Below are 22,438 nucleotides of genomic sequence, written 5' to 3' on the forward strand. Positions count from 1 at the left end.
TTATTTTATAAACCACCGATCAAATCATTATTGTATGAAGCATTTTAGCACTTAGTGAAGTTTCTTCTTTGCAGTAAGGAAGCTGGTGGAAGTTCTTTTACAGCCGATCCCAGAAAAAGCTTCCTGAGAGGCACTAGGAAGCACTCAATTGATTTCAGATAAGCTGCAGCTGAAATAAGCATGATAATACTGTTCCTTCTGTCTGGGGAAAACAGAAAAAAGCAGATTCGTGAACTATAGGGCCAAAAATGCTGGAAACAGATGCTGAGAAGCAGTAAAGAAAGTAGGAACATGGAAGCCTTGAACTTTACAACCTCCTGAAACAGGTTAGCACTGCCAGTGAACCCGGAGCGGCAACAGTTCATAAAGTAGTCTCCAGTTTTTGTGTGAAATATACTTCGAACCAGAGGAAGTGCAAAAGCTTCTACTTTCAGGCAGCATGTGTGGCGAAACACTGTGCAGGAGAGGTGTTGGCAGCAGTTTGAGGAGTGTAAGGAACATGTCATGGTGAAATTCCCAACAACAGAACTCTTTTCCAGGAATTCCCATCCCTGCATATGCTATTCCAGGCTACAGGGGCAGCCAAGCAGTCTCAGGAGCCTTCCCCAGCCAACACAAAGTACATCAACCCACTGAGCTCAAGCCGCCTTTCAGGTAACCAGAACAAGTTCAGAATCACAAGCCACCTTCTGCCCGCCTTGGAAGTTGCTGGAATGACAGCCTCCCAGTTTCCAGACAAAAATCCTTCCTCCAGCAACACATCTCGTTATCATCCTTAAAGGCAGCACAGAAAGTATAAGCTACAACTCTCCAGAGCCCCACAGCCTATGCTGGAATACAAGGTGCCTCATAGACACATCATGTCTGTGTGCCGCTCTCCAGAGAGCTTTTTACCACACTACTCACTTTTTCAACCTATCTGGCAATAATCACAATCTCAATGCCAACTGACAAGTTAATTCGAGCAAAGCAAGAGCAGCATACTCAGATCCTTATTCAGAATTGTGCTTTGCATCTTCATAACCTTTCTACAGGCAGATTAAAACTTACTTGGAATTTAACATCACTCCTAGCTGTCACCTCAACATGCATTTGCTGCTCAAAACCCAGGGGCCAGACTCCGAGACACAGATAGTGGAGCACTCAAGCTCTCTTTGGATGGTTTTCTTCACCAAGGAAAGCCTCTGAAGCGTTAGTTCTCCTGCCCTGTTTCTCCACTGAGAACTGCAACCAAGACACACAGAAGTCTTTACAAACAATATTCCACAGAGACCTTTGTGCCATCTCACAGATATTTGCCTAGTGGTTACTGCCTCTTATTCCACCAGCGCTCCTGACAAAGCCAGCCAGCTTCATAATTTAATGTTCCCAAAATGACAGTTGTTTGAGTAAATTCAACAGTCCCACTGCTCAAATCAGATCCTGGAATATCCCAAGAGACACTCTGACATCCATGACATGTTAGCTTGGGTACCAAAACAAGTATCTTCTGCCCCACAGACCAAAAGGTCTTAGCACACTTTCAGTAGGAGTTTACACTAAGAGAAGTCACATCATGACAGAAATGGCTGCAAGCAAGCCCATTTAGCTTGCTGCCTTGTACATACGAACACCTAGTCAATTCCTAGGAAAGAGTATTACATGATGATACCACAGTACCTACTCTATACATTAATACGCCCCCAGCTCCCAAGCTTAGGTCCCAGAGGTGGTATTTTGGGAAGCAGGGCTTCATACAGCCTGTTCTACCACCAAATCTCCTCCACCCCAATATAACCGAGAATTATATGTGCCAACAAGCAATTTCAGGTGAATTTCACTTTGATATTTCTGCAATAGCAAAGGGGAACGCATGCTTCAGAAGCCTTGTTTTACAATTTAGTCTCTCTGCTATGCATCCTTGCTGTCACTTGACAGCAGTATCAGAGGTTCTAAAGCAGTCAGACAACATGAGCAAGCCCATATTGTCCTCCACTGAGAGGAAAGGAGCTAGGATTGAAAGAGAGGCGAGATGCTTCACTATCTGTTTGGCACAGAAAATAGTCTTTTCTAAAGAAAACCTAAAATGAATAGCCCCCCCAAGACCACAACACACAAAAGAAAATTCTTCTCCAAATTTTATGGGGCTATAAACAGACCTAAGCCACTTATGATTACTACCACCATTCCACAAGGGTAATTACACCTATGCTAGTTGCCTGAATAATCCCTTCTCACTTTGGGTGACCTAGCACAGGCAGGCAAGCATCACCTCAGACTGACTGGTCTGCATCAGTTACATTCTTCTTGAGAAGCAGGAAAACAAACACACTCTGAAGTTCTTATACGTAGTGCTTACGAACCAAGAGATGATACCTTTGTCCAAAGTTTGCTTTGTGAGAAGGGTGGGGAAGCAGATTGTGGTGATGGAGAAATGGATTTGATGCTATTTGTGTAACAGAACACCTTTTAAATAACTTCCCTGATACTACAGAAGAGCTCCACCTATAATATATACAGTTACCACCCAAACACTAAAACCAGTTGCTAAAACGTACAGGTAGGAGGAATTTCCTAATATCTCTCTCTCTCTTCCTCTTCTGATTTACCAACAGACACGTTGCTGAAGATCCACTGAAGTTTCCGCTCAGCAGCTGCTCTGAACTGAGCAGTGAGGACAGAAACAAAATCTCTTATTCAAATCATGGAGATTATGAGAGGTTAATCCTCCTGACGCTGGCCACACAGACAACTCTGTCAGGCGACCTGGTTCCCCCATGAAGAGGTGAACTAAACAGTAATCCAAGCTGCCTCTTCTCTCCAGTATTCTGTTGTGGCCTTTGTTTTATTTTATTAGTTAAAAAAGCCACTTGAGTGCAATGTACTGGAGTGAGTTACTGTGTCAGTGACTCTCAGATGACATATTCTGTTAGACTGTGCCTCGGTCACTTTGCTTTAACAAGTTCCCTGCAGGCTATAGATTTGTTCTGAATTTTAAACTGGTTTACAATCAGAAGAGACAGCATTCTTACTCCTGAATCTGTTCCTGATTAGGAAAAAAAATAAATCCATCAAATCTTTCAGAATTTTTAGATATAGAAGATATCTGATAGAGAAGATAAACACTACTGGCCAGACAATAAAGGAGACCTCTCATTTTCAGTGGCATAAATTATCCTTCTTTCAAGTCCTGTAAGGTTTAGAAATATATTATTTTAAGTTAGTGGAAATGCCTTAATTGAATGAGGAAACAAAGCCCCTGCTACTTCATCTTACACAAAACAGACTTCAATTCATACATGCCCCCAGCTGTCAAAGATTAAGGTGATATGCATAATGAAAGCCATATTCTTGCACCAGAAGGCAGGAAAAGAGACAGACCGATAATGTATTAAGTCTGCTCAGGGCCATTCTAAGTTGATATACTTACTTTGCTGACAAATCAATATTTCAACTAGTTTATGCGAAAAGTTCCAGTGCAAAACCAAACCATGACAAAGAGCAAAAATAATTTAAAAAAACAAACAAACCAAAAAAAAACCCCAAAACCTTACAAGTAGTTCAGAAACCAGAGGAGTGGACAAATGGTTTTGAAAATAAGACATCTCTCTTTACAGACTGATTTCTTCCAAGACAAAGCACACACAGCTGCTGCTCAGACATCGCACGTGCAGGTAAAGGTCACTTAAATGACCAGAACTCTGCCAGAATTATTAGGTCAAACCACACAGCCTGGTCATGGCGCGGTAACAGCTGCTTACAGGACACAAGTACTCTGGCACCAAACAAAAGAAAAAGCAGGAATCACAGATAGAATAAAACAACTCGTGTGCTTTTCCTTTGGCTGGCATGTGCTTCTTTCCTTAGACAACAAAAGCACCAAAGCTCCCTGTGGAGTCTCTGAATTACTCAGGTTTCTACACTCCCCGTTCAAATTTAGTTCAAATGAGATGCACACTGGAACAGGGGCTGCTGACAAACTGCACTAGCGGTGATCAACACCTAACCACAGCCTTAAGTATATTCTCCAGTAGTTTCGATTTAAGCTACAGGATTGCAAGCAACCAACCAACTGGAACAGGGCTACTTGTCAAGCAGGACTGAGCACAAGCTTGCCCTGAGAGGCACTGAGCTAAAAATTGATACTGAGAAGCATTATGGTGCAGAAGTCCAGCATATTCACCAACAGAGCAACTCAAAAATAAAGCAACAGCACATTTGTGGTGGATTCAGCCAGCTTTGGAAAAAAAAAACCCAAAATAACAAAAACATCCCACCATACTACAGCAAATTATAAGCCCCTAGAAAAAACAGCACCTGTGTTTTCCTGGACCAAATAACAAAGCAGGATTTGTCTCCCTTGAAAAATAGTTTTAAAGAAAATATTAATATTGTGTTACTTAAACACTGGCACACTTGAGTTCACAAACCAGTGAAAAGATAAATGTGTAGGTGATAGAAACATGCTGCCTTAGTGTTAACAAAGAATAAAAGAACTGTTCGGGATGTGAGTTAATAGCGTAACTGAATGGTATTTTCCCAGTCAAGAATGGGAGACGGAACAGAACACTGCAGACTAATTCTTGGCAGCCTGACTTTACTAGCATTCACAAAACGCTCAGACAACAATGGTCTCTGGAGGATACACACACATTGCAGAAATAGGACAGTGAGACTGGCACCCACATTTTTGCTTTTTTATTTTCCCCTTGAAGTCTTGGGACACTGGTCACTTGCAGTATTTCCCCAGAAAGAAATTGAAAAGGACACTTCAGGGGTGTTTGTTTTTTTAATGTGTGTTATAAAATTCATGCCAGAGAATGATACCAGAGCAAGTCCATGATTTTACTCCACCTGGCAGCAGCAGCCAAATCGCTGCTTCACATGGCAGTTTACAATGTCTACAGGAGCTGCACCTCCCAAACACATGAGCATTCACCTCACAATGCTTTTGCTTTGACACAGCATGTACACGAAGAACTGAGGCATAACCAGGACCAACAAGAATCATGCCCAAGACCATTCTCAAATCCCTGCTGTTTGCCTGCAGTTGGGCGTCCACAAAAATTAAAGTGGAATTCCATCAGGTTAAATGGCAACAGAATCAAAACCATAACTAACTATGAGCAACTTCCCTCACATGTAGTTTGGGTTTTTTAATTATTACATTTTATAACTAAATGTGCTGGTTTGGGCTGGGGTAGAGTTAAATTTCCTCATAGCAGCTGGTATGGGCCTGGGATTAGTGCTGGAAAAAGCACGGACAATACAGGGATAGATTACTTATTGCTGAGCAGTGCTTACGCAGAGTCAAGGCCTTTTCTGCTCCTCACACCACCCCATCAGTGAATGCTGGGGGTGCACAAGGGGCTGGGAGGGGACACCGCCAGGACAGCTGAACCCAACTGACAAAAGTGGTATTCCATAGCATATAACATATGGATCAGCATATAAAGCTGAGGGAAGAAGGATGACGAATGTACAGAGTGATGGCATTTGTCTCCCCAAGTAACAGAAGTCAGAGTACAGAGTCCTGATTTCCTGGAGGTGTCTTAACATCTGTCAGCCAATGGGAAGCAGTGAATGAATTCTTTGCATTGCTTTTTGCTTTGCTTGCACACCTGGCTTTTGCTTTACCTGTTAAATTTTTTTATCTCAACCCACGAGTCCCCTCACTTTTACCCTTCCTATTCTCTGTCCTATTCCAATGAGGACGGAGTGACCAAGCAGTTGTCTCAGGCTTAGTTGCCAGCTGGGGTTAAACCATGACAATAAGCAAGACACGACATTAAAATTTTACCTTAATATTCAAACTGTCCATAGCAAGTAGTTGTCAGAACAGTAATTCACGTCATAATAAAGCTAGTGCTGCAGGACCGTAAGACAGGAAGGCTCCTTTGGGGTCACAAACTCCAATGTTGGTTCTGTCATCACCTGGAGCCATTCAAAATCATTCCTGGCTTCCACTCTACACTTTAATTAATGGCACACTTTTACCTTCTCTATCTTATGTCAATCCAATCCTCCACCTTAATGGTCTTCTTCAACCTGTGCTTAATTTCCTAATGTTTTAATGGACAAAAGTCATAGATCGCATCAGTTTCTGTTTATCAGGCAGTATAAGACACAGCTTCCTCTTCTCAACAGAGAGACTGAAAGGAGAGAGAGACAATGAATGTTTTCTTTCATCCTCTCCATTCACTCCTACCTAAGCTCATCCTTCCTCAACAGGCTCAGCCAGCACGGGCTGTGGCACGCAAGGGCAAACCACCCGTGCCTTTGTCCTTCTCCCTCTGCCAGGAATGCTTTCCCCAGCAAATACTGCTATGACCCTCTCGTCAGTAATTCTGTGCTGGCTGAGACCATAGTGCTGAGTCACAAAGGACTCCCCAACACTTCTCCTGCCACCACGCTTCACATTTTTCAGAAATTCTTGTCATTTGCCTTTAAGAGCATAGCTCTTCTACATAATAACTCATTTTCATTATTGCTGTCCTCAGGGTCATTAAATCCTTCATTTATATTTAACTACTTCCAAATTAATTATACCATTAGGACTTCTCTTAAAAACAACTTTGACACAGATTTCTAGTGTTCTTGCCATGCCAGAAGCAGAAGACAGCTATCTGCTTCTCCTACCAGTCTCTGCAATATTACCAGCTTCTGCTAAAGCCAGTTCATTACATATTTTGCCTGCCTTTTGCAATTCCAATTTTCTTCAAAAAGAAATAGTGATTGGAAATTCAGTGACAGGATGAGGGGCAACAGTTTTAAGGTGAAAGAAGGGAGATTGATATGAGATCTTAGGAAGAAACATCTTCCTGAGAGGATGGTGAGGTACTGGAACAGGATGCCCAGAGTAGTCATGGGTGTCCCGTCATCCCTGGAGCTGTTTATGGCCAGGCTGGATGGGGCTTTGAGCAACCTGATCCAGTAGAAGGCACCCAGACTCATGGCAGGGGCATTGGAACTGGATGATCTTTAAGGTCTCATCCAAACCAAACCATTCTATGGTTCTATAAAATGTCTGTTACGGTGATTTGTGAGGTACTACAAAAGCACAAGCAGATGCATGCTTTCATCTAGAAAGAAGAGGTAAGCCCAGCACAATCTTACTCTCACAAACCCACGTCACATTTTATACCCAGTGACTCTCCATACTGCTTCCATCTGTCTATGAAGTTTTTATTATTCTCTCTTTTAAGTTTATTTTAAACCTTGCATGTTATCATAGTCTTGCCTGCTTTTGAAGTCAAGATCCTTACTTTCCCACATTTATCACCCATCCCTTTATCTCCCTGTCAACCCACAGAAACCACCTTTCCTGTTCTCCAGTTTGGTGATGCCACTGCTTGCTTATAGCAGTAATTAAACTTCTGCTAGCGGAATTCAGACTTCAAGTGTTGCCTGTTATAGCACTCTGGGCTACAGGTTACCAGACTCGAATTCAAGGTGTTAAAGTTTTGATGCCACCCATATAACCATGCATTATTTTCCATGTCTCCCTCATAAGAAACGATTCCTACAGCCTGTGAATCATTGCAGATCATCTTAACTCAACTTCCCATTCCTATGCAGAGCAGTCCAGTCCGTTCCCTTGTGAGATAAGCTGTTTCTCCCTCTCACATAACCAGAGCACATTCTGCAACCTGGTTTTAATACCCTTTGTGAGACGTCCCCCAGCCTGCTGAGGTGGAAAGCCCCTGCTTTAGCCTTGGCTTTCCTGATCCTCCAGAAACATCTTCCTTTACAGATAGATGTTTCACCCACACCTCTCTGAGGTTCTGTGTTTGCTCACCATATCCTGACGCAAAGATCAGGTGAATCACCAGCTCCGAGGTAACTTCCTAGGTGGAGCCTTTCCTGTTATTTGAGATGCTAATATTTACCTCTGTAGCTTCACTGAATTTCATGCCTTCCCCTGTATCCAAGCTCCTTGCTTCACTGAAAGGCTTCTTCAGTTTCCCTGGTGGCTTGACAGTTGCTGCTCTACTTGTTTATCAGTTTAATTAAACCTAGTTTAAGTGTGATCACTCACACCAAGTTCACTTTTATGTCCAACTTTCCTGAAGCATCATCTGTGTGTCTTAAAGCCACATCTAGTGTTAACTCCACCAATTTTATGGCTTCAGTCACTATCTGGCAATGAAACTAACAGATATCACAGCTCCATACCCAGTCATTACCAACAACATTCATCCTCCAGTGCAAGGAGTTAGTCTCTCCTATTGACAACAACCAGAAATACTTCTCTCTCTCTGTATTACGAGATTTCTACCCACATTTAAATCCTGGACTACATGTGGTAGATCTCTTGCGCTATCACAACAAAATCTCTTATCAGCTCTTCTCAAAGCAATTCCAGCCCAGCTGGCTCTCTTTTATCCACACTAATGCTGCTTTACAATTTTGCATCACTAACACACAGTGGAATTTTCCCAGTCACCTTTATTCCTTTGTTCCCAGAGCGGGGCATCCCCTCCAGCATGCCTGTTCTCTTCATAAGCATCACTCCTGCTCCTGCTAACCTTATGCAGACTAGCTTCAAGCCCTACACCAACAGGCCCCCCTTCCACCTCTTCTGTCACAAGCTCTTACGTTGCTTTATTACTCTAATGTGTTTGCACCCTCTTGGAAACAAACTCAGAACTACTAACTAAAATGCTTTTCATCGTTTACTTTATATAACTGTACCACTGGTCATTTCAGGAGGATGTAATCCCTATTTCACCTCCAACACAATCTCTTTCCTGATGTCTTATGAGACAAAAGAATACAATGCAGGCCCCCAGTGAGCATGCATAGGGTTAATTCACACATATTCAGGCTGCTGTCACGTGCTGCTCTGCTCCAATAAAGCCTGAACACATTTCTATATCTCTGACTGATGTGTCAGAGATACACACAACGGTGACTTCAAACTCCAGTTTACAATAGCAGGTTTGCTGGTGGAGCTGTGTTAAATCACGCTCCTCCCACCCAGCCAAAGCGTAACAGAATACTGATTTAGCACTGCAATTTGATAGGTCATGGTATGTCTTGAACACTTTTCAACCATGGAAAAATATGTCAACATTTCTCATTACAGTCAGATTAGTCATAACACAACAGCTAGGCACCTCTACTCAAGTAACAGATATTACCAAACTCCATTATTCCCAATTGTTAAGTAGTGGAAGGGCCACAAGTAGCACTTTCATAATAGCTTCTCAAATCTAAGGAAAGGCACACCAACTTCTGTGGTTCAGATGCTGGAGCTAGAAAAACAATTCAGTCTAAAAGGCAAAACTTTGTTACATATTATGATAATCAGCATAAAGCTACCAAGAACTGCAGAGGATCCTTCATCAATTTTAACTCAGAACTTGATCTTTCTGTAAAAGAATCTAGGTTGTTATACTAAAAAACATTACGTCCTACAGAGAGTCATATTAGATGATTACAACAATCCATTCTGGCCTTATAACCACAGAGTTTCTAAGTAGTTAATCTCCTAAAAAAAAAAAATTACTAAAAATGGAGCATACACAGACTCCACTTACTCAATTTGATATGTTAAAATCTAATAAAATTTTGCATATGCAGCAAGTTACGCCAGGTAGGAAAGGCTGAAATAAACTTACTGTTTCACTTTTCCTTCCCCAGCAATCCACACCCATATTGCATGCCAAATTATAGTCATACTGTGAGTTAAGGTTTAGATCAGGAGATCAAGGCTGGGGGATGTTTGAAGCAGAAAATAACAAGAATTTATTTCATTAGAAACAAAGACTTCATTAATCTATGAAAATGGAACTGGTAGTGCTAGAACTCCTAAATCCAAAAATGAAGGCCATATTAGCTTTGTAGTAATTTGCGACCCCTCAGACTCTCAGAAAGGAGCCCCCTGAAGTGTTCCTTTGACAGAGGCCTGGCCATCTTCTGAAGACCACCACCTGCCTGCCTTTAAAGGAGTCTCATGGTGAAAAATAAACCATGAAATTAGGAAGGTGAACAAAATAGGAATGACACATGATTTTTCCAAAGTGTGTGTAGTAGTTGACTCACTAATCAAATTCCTTCCTTATCCAAAGCTGATAAGCTACCTTGGCACCATCTCAATTACTGTCCAGTACTCCTGGCTCTATAGGAAAAAACAGTTATTAAAGATTTCCAGAATATAAGTTTGTAATCTCCAGCAAATAATTGCAGCCATAAGACTCCACAGGGACTTCATGTGCAAACAACTGAGGTTGTTGCAACAGAAGACTGTGCAGTGGCTAAATGCAAATCATCATAGGTGCTGGAAGTCTGAAAGTCTCTGGACATTTTCTGAACATGTTCTGAGGGTTATACAAGCCCTCAGGAAAGGAAAGTGTCTCTGAAGAGTTTTTCTCCAGAAAGTTGAACATCTATATATACAAATGTGTGTGTGTGAATACGTACTTATTCCTTGGAAACTGCTATGTTGGCTAAGCAGAAATTTTCAGTTCACAACATAACTTAAAGGAAATTTGACCCAGAGTTTCTCCATGCCTAGCCTCTCCATCGCCACCTGACTTTATGGAACTGTTTTGAAATACCCTTAAAACATATTTTAGAGCAATTAAAAAAAAAAAAAGGGAAAAACATAAAGCTCTGGAAGAACTCTGTTGGCACAGTAGCCTTTGAACAACCCAGTCATGAATTTACTGAAAATAAAAATGCCTTGCAGTAAGTAATCTTTTGATAGTCAGGATGCCAACAGTCAGTACAGAGCAGAATAAAGCACACAGTTCCTCACGCTTAAAGCATATAAAACTGCCTGGCCTAGATCAGGTATCCAGTAGCACAAGAAATAAGATAAATCCATGACAACTCCAAAAACTACGAGAAGCCAAGAGAGGTCCAGTCCAGCCCTTGGACAACAGGCCTATATCCTTCTCCAGAACAGCTTTCAGGTGATGCAGTCCCTTTATCAGATCATTTCATCTTATTCCAGCATGCCAGCATCCCTGCAACAGGGTCTGCACCACTGCCATAAAAACTTGTCAGAATTAAGGGTCTAATGGGCCACTACACTTGGCTGCAGACCCAACTCCTTCCTTCAGGAGAGGCCAACAGAGACGACAGCAGTTCGGTTATACAGTGTGGACTTCATCTGGATGGTGAGACGACCCAAGAAGTCCTTTAACATCTTTAACATCTAGTATCTTCTTTTTTTAAATTATATATTTTAAACTGAGAATTACTACGTAGGTCTAAGCCAAGAAAATAAGCAAAGAGTGTACCAATACTTCAGAAGTGTATTTCTGCAGTTATTTTATAGCTAACAATTCTATCTCCATGGTGGAAATGCTGGAGTCCGTTTAGCAGAGCATTTAGCTGTAAAGAATTAAGAGAGTTAAGTCACAGGAGCTTTAAGTAATAAGGTTAAAACCAGTATTCCTTAAAGGGACACGGTCAAGGCTAGAAGCCAAACTTCTTTTAAAACTCGCCAACAGTTTCAGGCTAGAGATTATCTCCAACAAGACGCCTCCACTTATCCCTCAGACGTGCCATTCCAGCCCAATTCACTTTCCATTCACACAGGATGTCCAATTGCAAGGAAGGTCAGCACAAAGCTGTTGAATGACCAGACCTTCTTTGTATTTCTTAATGTCCCAACTCCCAAATATACGCAAGGAAAAAGGAACAAAATCTTGTTCTTAATCCCTTAAATGCAGCTCCTAACACATGCACCCTGGCCAGCGATGTTAAGACCTTTACAAATTTAAGCCCAGACAGCAAAACCAAATCCTGCAAAGGAGATGAGGGATATTTTTTGATATATATATATACACACACACACATATGTATAAATATACACACCTGACAACACCTCAATTTACTTTCCTCTCAGCACAGGATTACCACAAACCACACTGATCATGCCCCTGCACTTGGCACTGATGAGGCTGCACTCCTAGGTCCAGTGTTTGGGTTTGGGACTCTCTCTATGAGAAAAAGGGCTGCAGCATGTCCAGAGAAGAGCAAAAAACAAATGGGGAAGGGTCTGGAGAACAAGTGTTATGAGAAGTAGACGAGGGAACTGGGGTCATCTAGTCTGGAGAAAAGGAGGCCAAGGAGAGACCTCATCAGCCTGTACAGCTACCTGAAAGAAGGTTGTAGTGAGGTGGTTGTCAGCATCTTCTCCCAAGTAAAAAGTGACAGAACAAGAGCAAATCACCTTAAGTTGCACCAGGAGAGGTTTAGATTGGATATTAGGAAAAAAGTCTTTACCAAAAAAGAGGTGAAGCATTGGAACAGGCTGGCGAGGGAAGTGGTGAAGTCACCATCCCCAGAGGTATTCAGAGAACACATAGACATGGTACTTTGGGATATGGTTTAGTAGGCACAGTGGTGTTGGGCTGACAGTTGGACTGGATGATCTTAGAGGTTTTTTCCAAACTCCACGTTTCTTTGATCTATGACTGCAGGAACCCAGGTCCCTTACAGTTTTTTCCAAATGCCACCCCAACTCATGTGACAAAAGAACGAACATATTGACATTCAGGGCAGCATGTTAGAGGGAACATGAACTGAGTCACAACCATCAGCCAGCAGTGCTTCCTTTCATTTTCAACTTACATTCACCTAACTGTCAGAGAGACAGCATACATGGCAGTAACATGGTCCAACTCCTTGCCACTTTCTGCAATAGTAGGACATGAATCACAGAATGGTTTGAATTGGAAGAGACCTTAAAGATCATCCAGTTTCAATCCCCCTGCCACATGGAGAGACAACCTTCACTGGATCAGATTGCTCAAAGCCCCATCCAACCTGGTCTTGAACACCAAAGAGCATCTCCCTAGCTCTCCTGTAAGTCCCTTTAAAGTACTGGAAGGCTGCCATAAGGTTTCCCCAGAGGCTTCTCTTCTTCAGGCTGAACAAGCCCAGCTCTCTCAGCCAGTCCCCATATGGGAGGTGCTCCAGCCCTCTGATTGCCTTCATGGCCTCCTCTGGACTCGCTCTAACAGATTCATGTCCTGCCTGTGCTGAATCCATGCCATAACAAAATGCTTATGAAATTCAACCAACATCAGCAGAAAGAATTCCTCAGCTAAGGACTTATCACCTAATGTGATCTCACAGTGACAGTTGCTCTCTTGCACTCCACACTGCACAAGAAGGAAAAGCCCACCAATATCTGTAGGTACTCACTGTGTTGCTTGTTAGTTAGAAGTGTCATTACAGAATCATAGAATAGTTTGGGTTGGAAGGGACGTTAAAGATCACCTAGTTCCAAACCCCCTGCCATGGGAAGGGACATCCCATTAGATCAGGTTACCCAAGGCCCCATCCAACCTGGCCTTGAACACCTCCAGGGATGGGGCATTCACAACTTCCCTTGGCAACCTGTTCCAGTGTCTCATCACTCTCAATTACTCAATTATTCAAAGTTAGTAACAGGGAAAATAACTTAGAAGGACATTAAGGAATCTTTTTTGAAAGCCTGGTGAAAAAGGTAAGCATCTCAGCTCTTTACGATATGCCAAGTAAGCTTCACTCGCATCATTTCATTAAGCTGCCAACCACAGCTTTCTCGGTTTAACTTATTTTTTGGTTTTGTTTGTTTTTTTTTTAAATCTGGATTAAGCTTGAAGCTTTCATCCTAGCTGAACCAGAAATATAGATGCTCGTAGTGTATTTCATGATGTATTTAACTGAAACCTGTGAACGCATTGCAGAAGACAGTGTTAGTCATATTGAAACAGTTAAACAGTAATGCTGTAGAGTTCATATGCCCACTGATACTTCTTCAGTTCTTTTAAAATTTGTAAATAGCATTCCAGCTCAAAAAGTGTTAAACAGAAGAATAACTATTCTGGATCTCCAGTATCATTTACTTCTACAATGCAATCCTTTAAAAGTTACCTGCAGTAGTTGTGATGAAATCAGATATAACATGGATTGTCTGAAGACAAATCCTAGCAATACAGAAGGAAAATTCAGAGGTGGATAATTTCATAAGGATGAGGATAGTTAATAGAAAATTGACTAAGAATAAATTTGTAATGAAACAGTGATATCAGATTAAGGAATCATTTATTAAGAGTCTTGTAGAGGGACAAAAAGCCACTAATTCTCAAGCAAGAAGGACAGCTGAAGTCCATTCCACCCCACGGAGCTATAAGCCATGGTAAAATACACAAGAAATAGCCAGTATTAATGCCGGCTGGAAGGCCTTAGGTGTAAGAAGTTAGATGCAGGCAGAAACTGGAGAGTTCAATATAATAAAAAAAATTATATTAGAGAAAAAGCACCAACAAGGATATTGCCCTGTCATCTCACTAACTGACTTTACTGCTAATGGTAACAAAGCAACAGGCATCCCATACACACCTGCTCCATTCTTGGGGAGAGACAAGTATCTGAGTGACCAGGTCCTCTCCAGCCCATCAATAAGTGAAGACAACATTAAACATCCAAGATGGAAATAGTAAGACTCCGGTCTAAGTAAGGGTTGCTCGGACATCAGTGAAGAAGTCTGCAGGTCAGAGCTTTAAATGCATCCTGAGAGATCAGAAAATGAGCCCCAAGGAGAGAGTATGACACTTGAGGTGACACACAGGACATAGTGGCAGGAGGACAAGTACCTGCAGGTCACTGAGTGCACTGGACCAAAGTCTGGAAAAACTAACACAGCAATCAATGTACAAGGAGATAAAGTCTGTAAAAAGTGATGCCTACTTCTCAATAATGGTTTGGAAAGACTTACGTAAACTACACAGATAAAACATGCAAAATGGGAGATGTATGACTTACTAGTGCAGGATATTCTCACTTAAGTGTGAAATGACCTAATACAGTAGAAAGTCAGTGAAACAAAGCATGGTTAGCCACTCGAGAGATTGGTCATGTTCAGTGAAGTTCCCCAAATACCAATACCAATATCAATGCCTGCCAAATTCCAACATTTTTGCTCCTAGAATGGGTGGATACCGTTTATACAAAACCAAGGAGGAACACAGAAGCCAGTGAAGAGGCAGATTATAAAAGCAGCATTTTGCACAACAGCCTAATCAGGTATAAGGAGGATCTAAGAGAAAAGAAAATCCACCTGAAATGCTCCTAAAAGCAGGGAGATCTGATCCAAACACCCAGAATATACCTATAGGAGAGGAATTCTTATCACAAAAAGCATCTGCCAAGTATTACAGGTCACAATAGACAAGAAAACATTGTTTCAGCAAAGTCCTGGTCAAAGACAGCTAATGCCTGCACAGTTAAGTACAAGCTGGCAACAGGAATGCTAAAGAGAAACTTTCCAAACAACAGATGCAAGAAGTTTTACTGTCCAAAACCAGACAAGAATAGCGAGCTGCTTTCACACACTTCACACCAGGAAGACACCACGTACCAGTAAGTGCTAATCTACCCAACAGGCAGAGCAAGGGAAGACCCTGCACCCCCTCACAGGAGCTCCTGGTCAGTTTGCAAGACCACACAAGGAATCACTTGAATGAAAAAGCAAGGAGTTATTAGGCACACCACTCTGGTTCAAACTCTTTTTGAAGAGCCCTAAGAACAGATTCCACCGAGTGACAGAACTATTCATTGAGTAAAACACAAGGCATAAAATAAAACACATGCAGGAGGAAATTTTAAAGGAAATTTGTAAGAGGATCATTTGCCACCAGACATATGCATTTCACATGCCTCCAAATCAAATATTTGAAGTAAGGTCCTGGATTTAAAACAGCAGTTTTGTTTGCCTGGACCATAAGCCATCGTGTAAGTTGCAACCAGCTCTCAGACTGCTACAGTTCAAAATGAGGGTATTTCAGCATTTGTATTAAATCCAGCAGTTTGTTCCATATTAAAACAGTTAATAACAACTTTAATTAGTTTGACTTGGCAGATCCCAGACTGAAGGATTCAACAGAAAGGACACCAAGACAGCAAGAAGAAAGGAGACACTATTCAAATTCAAGAAGTACCTATGTGCATTTCCTTCACCCCACTGAAAATTACCAGTAAAAATTAACCAGGCAGGTTCAAGTAGCAATTAGTCCCCAAACACTTAAAACAAAGACTCCACTCTGTCTGTTGAAACTTTTGCAGTAACAGTGTCCAAAGCTGAAAAAGCCAGAGTTTGAAACAGAGAAATTAATCACAAGCGAAAAATGTGCTTTGTAGGGTTTAAACATTCCTATTATTTAATAACAGAAGAAGCGTGAATGTTTAGAAGTTGTCTCTCCAATTAAATCACCAATTACTAGCTTCACAAGCCCCAAACTTAGGATTCAACACAAAGAAGTCTCCTTAGCTTCCTGACTAACTGCAGCTCCAGAAAAGTTCATAATCTTACACAGCAAATTCTTCATGAAGCATTGTATTTTTATTAATACCCTACCTTTATAACCTGTACTTTGGCTACCGCTTTTAGAGTCCAGTTCTGTTGGTTTACATTTTAATCTACACAAAGACAGGCAGGGTTGTTTGATTTTTTTTCCCCCCAGTTCTGCAACGACTGCACAACACCACCACAACACAACAATACCGCTACCCTATTGCCATGAGTACTATTTACAGGTGTGCAATGTAGAGAGCTACAGCTAGAGACCTTCACCCTAGAGACAAAGAGCTGGAGGTCCTGCATTCAGCCTCACAGAGAACTCTGAGCTAAACTGAGATTATTGCATCAGAAGAAAAAAATCTTTTAAACACGAAGAAAAAGCTCTGACAATTCTTTATTGGATTTCTAGTAACATGTATTTCTAAGTACTACACAAGATGAACACATTTACATTTCTGTTATCACTAACATCCATTTCCATTTTCCATTTTGGTTTCTTTCATAAGAATATCAGAGTTTAATTTGGTAGACAGGTATTAGAACTCAAATTTCCCTGGCAGTACAGGGATGCACAGTGAAGTTCATTGAGCAGTATTCCAACACTCCACCTATTCTGACAACAAAGTCACCAGATAAGAAAGCTTTCCCAACTCTTCTGAGGAGCATTACGGTAAGTGGCATTCAAAAATAATAAATTAACGTCCCCAACATCCAGACAGTGCCTTTTCACACAGCAGTCAGCAACTTAAAATTTGAGACTGCAAAATCGGAAGAGAACACCTCACTCCATCTCCTGCATACCTCAGGCAGCCAAATCTCACAGAAGGGCTGCAGATCGGCCCCGAGACAAAAGCTCATGAGACAAGAACACTGTGCCCCATAGGATTAATCTCCATGCACAGGGAGGGATGAGGGGAGATCCCCAGTGCTGAGATGCAACCGCAAAGCATTTCAGACACAGCTACAAGGAACAGGACATGCAAGGAATGAGGCAGAGACATGGCTTTTACTGCAGTTATCAGAGGGATAAGGTATGTCAAGAAGTTAAGAATACAACAGGACTGAAGACACAGCATGAACTGTCAGAAAGCAGAGAGGAGGAAAACTAGATCAGAACCATCACTTAAGACAGCAAGAGCTGGAGACAATAAAGATGTAGCAGAAGTGAGGAAGATAAAGGGTGTGGTGTGTCTCTTAGGACAAAGATGCAAACAGAGTGAAGGAACCTACAACAGAGCATCTGTGATCCAGGTTCAGCAAGGTCCTCCTTTGCTACGACCCTTGCAAGCTGTTCAGGGACAGTGGCTATTTCTACCTGTAAGTCAGGAAACAGCATAGATCAGGAGGAATTTAATTAACTCAAAATATGAGATAAAACAAGACTTCCAAGAGAAGGCCAAGAAAGGTAACTGTGCAAGACTGATGGGAAAACTGGACTGCTTCACTGGGATTAGTTTTATTTAATATGTGCTATTTCCACAAATACAACACTAAATGCAAACTAATAAAGCAAGCTATGCCAAGAGAAGATTATCGGACATAATCCAGACACAGCTGCTCTAAACAGGAGTATATGCAATCTCTTCTGCACTTAAGCAGTAGAATGAAAATACAAAGAAGTCTCCTGTAAAAGCCTTTATCACATAATATTCAGGATTTGTTTTCCCTTTCACTTCATTTACACCCCCTGCATATCTTTCTGCTCCAAAAGAATCCCTTAATTTGCCCCCACACCAACCTGTTACTGCTGTCCCACTTCACACATCCTCTGAATACCTGCAGGTGAGCCCAGACTCAGCAATTCCTCCGAGCTCAGATTTTCTGTCAGGTACCTCTGTGGCAGACAAAAGCTCAGTGAGTCTGAAAAAAAATCCACCTGATTTGCTCTGTAAGAAGAAAACGTAAAAGACTTGCTACTAAACACGAGAACAAGAAGCCGCACGTGTTAGCGGCTTTTTCACGAACAAAAGCAGCACTTGGACATGTTTGGTAAGCTCTGTTTTAGATTAGCCATTCATTAAAATACTATTAATGTGTGTAATACAAGAGTTGGGGGAATAAATCAATGAATTACAACACTATCTTCCTGGCTGCCAGGCTTCTTGTTACACTGCTGCTCAGGGGTTTTTCCACATTTCCCGCTATCTGCTAAACTGCAATCCAGAGGCTATTAACAGTGTCCAAATCGCCTACATCTATTTCACAGGGTTTTTTGTTGCCTTCCTTTTTCAATCTCAGGTCTACAGTATCCAACCCCATGTTACTATGCAGTCTCACATATGCACCACATCTAACAGAAAAAAAAAAGCAGCTTTTCCAACTTTTTTATTAACAAATGCATTGCAAGATTAGTTTCCTTCCATGAAAATGGAAAATGCAAGAAAAGCATCTTCTTATTTTAAAGAACTGACAGTTATTAGACCTTTCTCCTGCTTGCCCCGGAAGTTATTCTTTATCTCAGCTCTTGGTATCTGCTTTTTCAGGTTGCTCTACCTCAGCACACTTCAATTTTAAGTTTAGTGGTCCATACTTGCAAGACATCATCAGCTCACTCAGCCACAACTACTTCAGAATACATATCTTCAAGCCCAGTAAACTGATTATCTTCTGCATTCTGATAATCACAGAATCACAGAATAACCAGGTTGGAAGAGACCCACCGGATCATAGAGTCCAACTGTTCAATAATGAAGTTGTTCACTGTGATCCATCTACAGTACTGCTGGTATTTTCTACTTAATATTCACAATAATCCTTCCAGGCTGCTAAAAAACTTTCGTCCCAAGAATTAACATCCTGAAGAGGCAAGACAGTTTCCCAGAGAATGCTCTTTCATTTCTTTTAGTAGATGGGGTATAAATACATCTTTAACACTGGCAGTTCCAATTGGCATCAGAGCCAGATCTCTTTAAAGGGCAGCCTGAGAATGTTTTGAGGACAAACTACCAAAAAGAATGAAGAAATACCAGTAACATGTAAGCATCCTCCAGCTAATTAGAATCAGCTCCAACAAGGGCCATGAAGATGATCAGAGGGCTGGAGCAACTCCCATATGAGGACAGGCTGAGAAATTTGGGCTTGTTCAGCCTAGAGAAAACTCCAGGGAGACGTTATAGTGGGCTTCCAGTACTTAAAGGGGGCCTAAAGGAAAGCTGGGGTAGGGGTTCTTGATCAAGAAGTGCAGGGATAGGATGATGGAGAATGGTTTTTAGATGAAAGAGGCGAGGTTTAGATTGGATATTAGGAAGAATTTTTTTTTTTTTACTGTGAGGGTGGTGAGGCACTGGCACAGGTTGCCAAGAGGAGTCATGGATGCTCCATCCCTGGAAGTTTTCCAGGCCAGGTTAGATGAGGCATTGAGCAACCCAATGCAGTGAAAGTTGTCCCGGCCCATGGCAGGGGTGAGGAACTGGATGATCTTTAAGGTCCCTTCCAACCCAAACCATCCAATGATTATTTGATGTCATGATTTTGGCAAAACTCTCAAAACAGACAAGCTTACCCTAGATGTTACACATGCTTCAGAAATTACACAGAAACGCATTAAAAACACTTTTAAGATAAACTCTGCACTTGTACACCTAACTTCTTAAACACAACAGATGTTTAATAAAAGGGCTGAAGCTTAATTTAAAAACCCTCTCCTACAAGAACAACTCTCACACACAAGATACACTGGCAGCATATTTTTGTTAACACCATCATCAAAAAAAGGATTTTGATTCAAAGAGGTGACGAACAGCTGGATGAAGAGCTGTTATCAAGTCAACCAATGTGAACAAAAGGAGAGCAAAGCTGTCGGCAGCACACCGCTGCCAGTTTTTTTACCATACCTGGCAGAGGAGCTGAGAACATTAAAACTGCACTTTTAAGCCGCAGGGCACGGCTGGCACCCAGGGACACCCTGTGACCACAGCGTTCAACACAGAACGCTGACAGAAGACACGTCCCAGAAGCGTGAGACCCGGCAGATGGTTTTCTCCAGGGATTTTTTTTTTTTGGCATAAAAGAGGAAGAAATTAAACACCAGGGATAGAGAGCAAGCCACTAGTGCTGTCATCCAGCCTGCATGAGAAAGTGCCGCCTCCCAGTAACCTGTTCAGTGAGGAAGCGAGCCTTGACAGCAGGACGGGAAGGAAATCAGTAGCGTGTCTGACATTACAACACCTATGGAGAGTGGCAACTGCAAGACTGAAGCCAGCGAAGCAACCCGCACCTTGCAAGTGCGGTTTGGCTCAGCACAGCACGGCACCTCCTGCTCGGATGAACTGGGACAGTCCAGTTCGGCTCATTCTGGCTCCCGGGAGTCTGGCACTGATTGTGATGGATACCACTGCCCCATCGCTGCTGCACAGCTGCCTACAGCCCCGTCCCACCACCCCTCCTCCTGCCCCATCACCACTGCCCCTGCCTCAACGCCGCTGCCCCAAGACTCCTAATGCTATCCCAATGTCCCTGGCCCATCGCCACTGTCCCTGGCCCACCACCCCTATCCCTACCCTATTGTCCCTGCCCCACTGACCCTATCCCTGCCGTATCGCCCCAACCATCACCCCTAACCCTGCCCCAGAGCCCCTGCCCCACAGCCCCTGACCTTGCCCCGTAGGCCTTGCCCCACAGCCCCTGACCCTGCCCCGCAGCCCCTTCCGCACAGCCCCGAACCCTGCCCCAGAGCCCCTGCCCCACAGCCCCTGACCCTGCCCCATAGTCCTTGCCCCACTGCCCCTAACCCTGCCCCACGCACCCTGCTCCACCACCCCTAGCCCTGCCCCACTGTCCCTGCTCCACAGCCCCTGACCCTCCCCGCAGCCCCTTCCGCACAGCCCCTGCCCCTGCCCCATAGCCCCTTCCCCACTGCCCCTAACCCTGCCCCATAAACCCTTCCCCATGGCTCCTGACCCCGTCCGACTCCCCTTTCCCCACCACCCTCAGCCCTGCCCACAGTCCTCGCCTCACCGCCCCTAACCCTGCCCCACAGCCCCTACCCCAGAGCCCATGACCCTGCCCCGCAGCTCCTGCCCCGCAGCCCCCGCCCCGCCCCGCGGCCCCCGCCCCGCACTCACCCCGCACGCAGAGCAGGGACATGGCGGCGGGCGCTCAGCTGCCGCCCCGGCCGCCCCCGGCGCTCCGCATGCCGCCCCGCCGGCTCCGAGCGGGCGGCGGCGCCGGCAGTGGGGGCGGAGCCGCCGCGGGGGACGGGCGGGCGCGGGGGGCGGAACCCGCCGCCGCCGCGAGGGGGCGACACGCGCCAACCCTGGCGCGGAGCGGGGGCAGGGAGCAAGGGGGAGCGCAGTCCCGGAGCCCTGGAGTGCTGAAACCCCAGGGCCTTGGAACCCTGAGACCCCGGAGCCCCGCAACCCCGGAGCCCCGGAGCCTTGGAGCCCTGAGACCCCAGAGCCCTGGAGCCCTGGAGCGCTGAAACCCCGGAGCCCTGGAGCCTTGGAACCCCGAGACCCCGGAGCCCCGAGACCCCGGAGCCCTGAGACCCCGGAGCCCCAGAGCCTTGGAACCCTGTGACCCCGGAGCCCTGGAACCCCAGAGCCCCGCAACCCCAGAGCCTTGGAGCCCTGGAACCCCGGAGCCCCAGAGCCTTGGAACCCTGAAACCCCAGAGCCTCGGTGCCCTGGAGCCTTGGTGCCCTGGAGCCTTGGAACCCTGGAGCCCTGGAGCCTTGGAACTCTGGAACCCTGGAGCCTTGAAGCCCAGAGCCCTGGAACCCTAGAGTGCTGGAAACCTTGAGCCCTGGAGCCCTCAGTGCTGGAAACCTAGAGCCCTAGAGTGCTGGAATCCTGGAGTCCCAGAGCTGTGGTGCCCGGAGCCTTGGAGTCCTGAGTGCTGGAGCTCTGGAACCCTAGAGTGCTGGAAACTTGGAGCCCTGGGGCCTTGGAACCCTAGAGTGCTGGAAACTTGGAGCCCTGGGGCCCTGGAAACCTAGAGCCCTGAAATGCTGGAGCCCTGAGTCCTGGAAACCTGGAGCTCTGGAGACCTGAGTGCTGGAAACCTAGATCCATGGAACACTGAGCTCTGGCGTCCTAGAATCCTGGAAACACAGAGTCATAGAATCCTGGAATCATAGAATCCTAGAGTCATAGAATCATAGCATCATAGAATCCAAGAGCCCTAGATTCCTGGAATTCTAAAATCCTGGAATCCTAA

General features: G+C 44.0%; 1 protein-coding gene across 10 annotated transcripts in view; it reads right to left on the reverse strand.

Moving 5' to 3' along the window:
- UNC13B (unc-13 homolog B) overlaps window positions 1–21,463 on the reverse strand; it is a 229,945-nt gene extending 208,482 nt beyond the window's left edge. For all 10 annotated transcript variants that reach the window (XM_069880897.1, XM_069880903.1, XM_069880900.1 and 7 more), the window contains exon 1: window positions 21,346–21,463. In XM_069880897.1, coding sequence (XP_069736998.1) covers window positions 21,346–21,367 — 22 coding nt within the window. In that variant the 5' untranslated portion in view covers window positions 21,368–21,463. The remainder of the gene's footprint in view (window positions 1–21,345) is intronic.
- Window positions 21,464–22,438: the final 975 nt, after the last annotated feature.

This window comes from Phaenicophaeus curvirostris, chromosome Z (assembly GCF_032191515.1).
Source record: "Phaenicophaeus curvirostris isolate KB17595 chromosome Z, BPBGC_Pcur_1.0, whole genome shotgun sequence".
In the NCBI taxonomy this organism is placed as follows: Eukaryota; Metazoa; Chordata; class Aves; order Cuculiformes; family Cuculidae; genus Phaenicophaeus; species Phaenicophaeus curvirostris.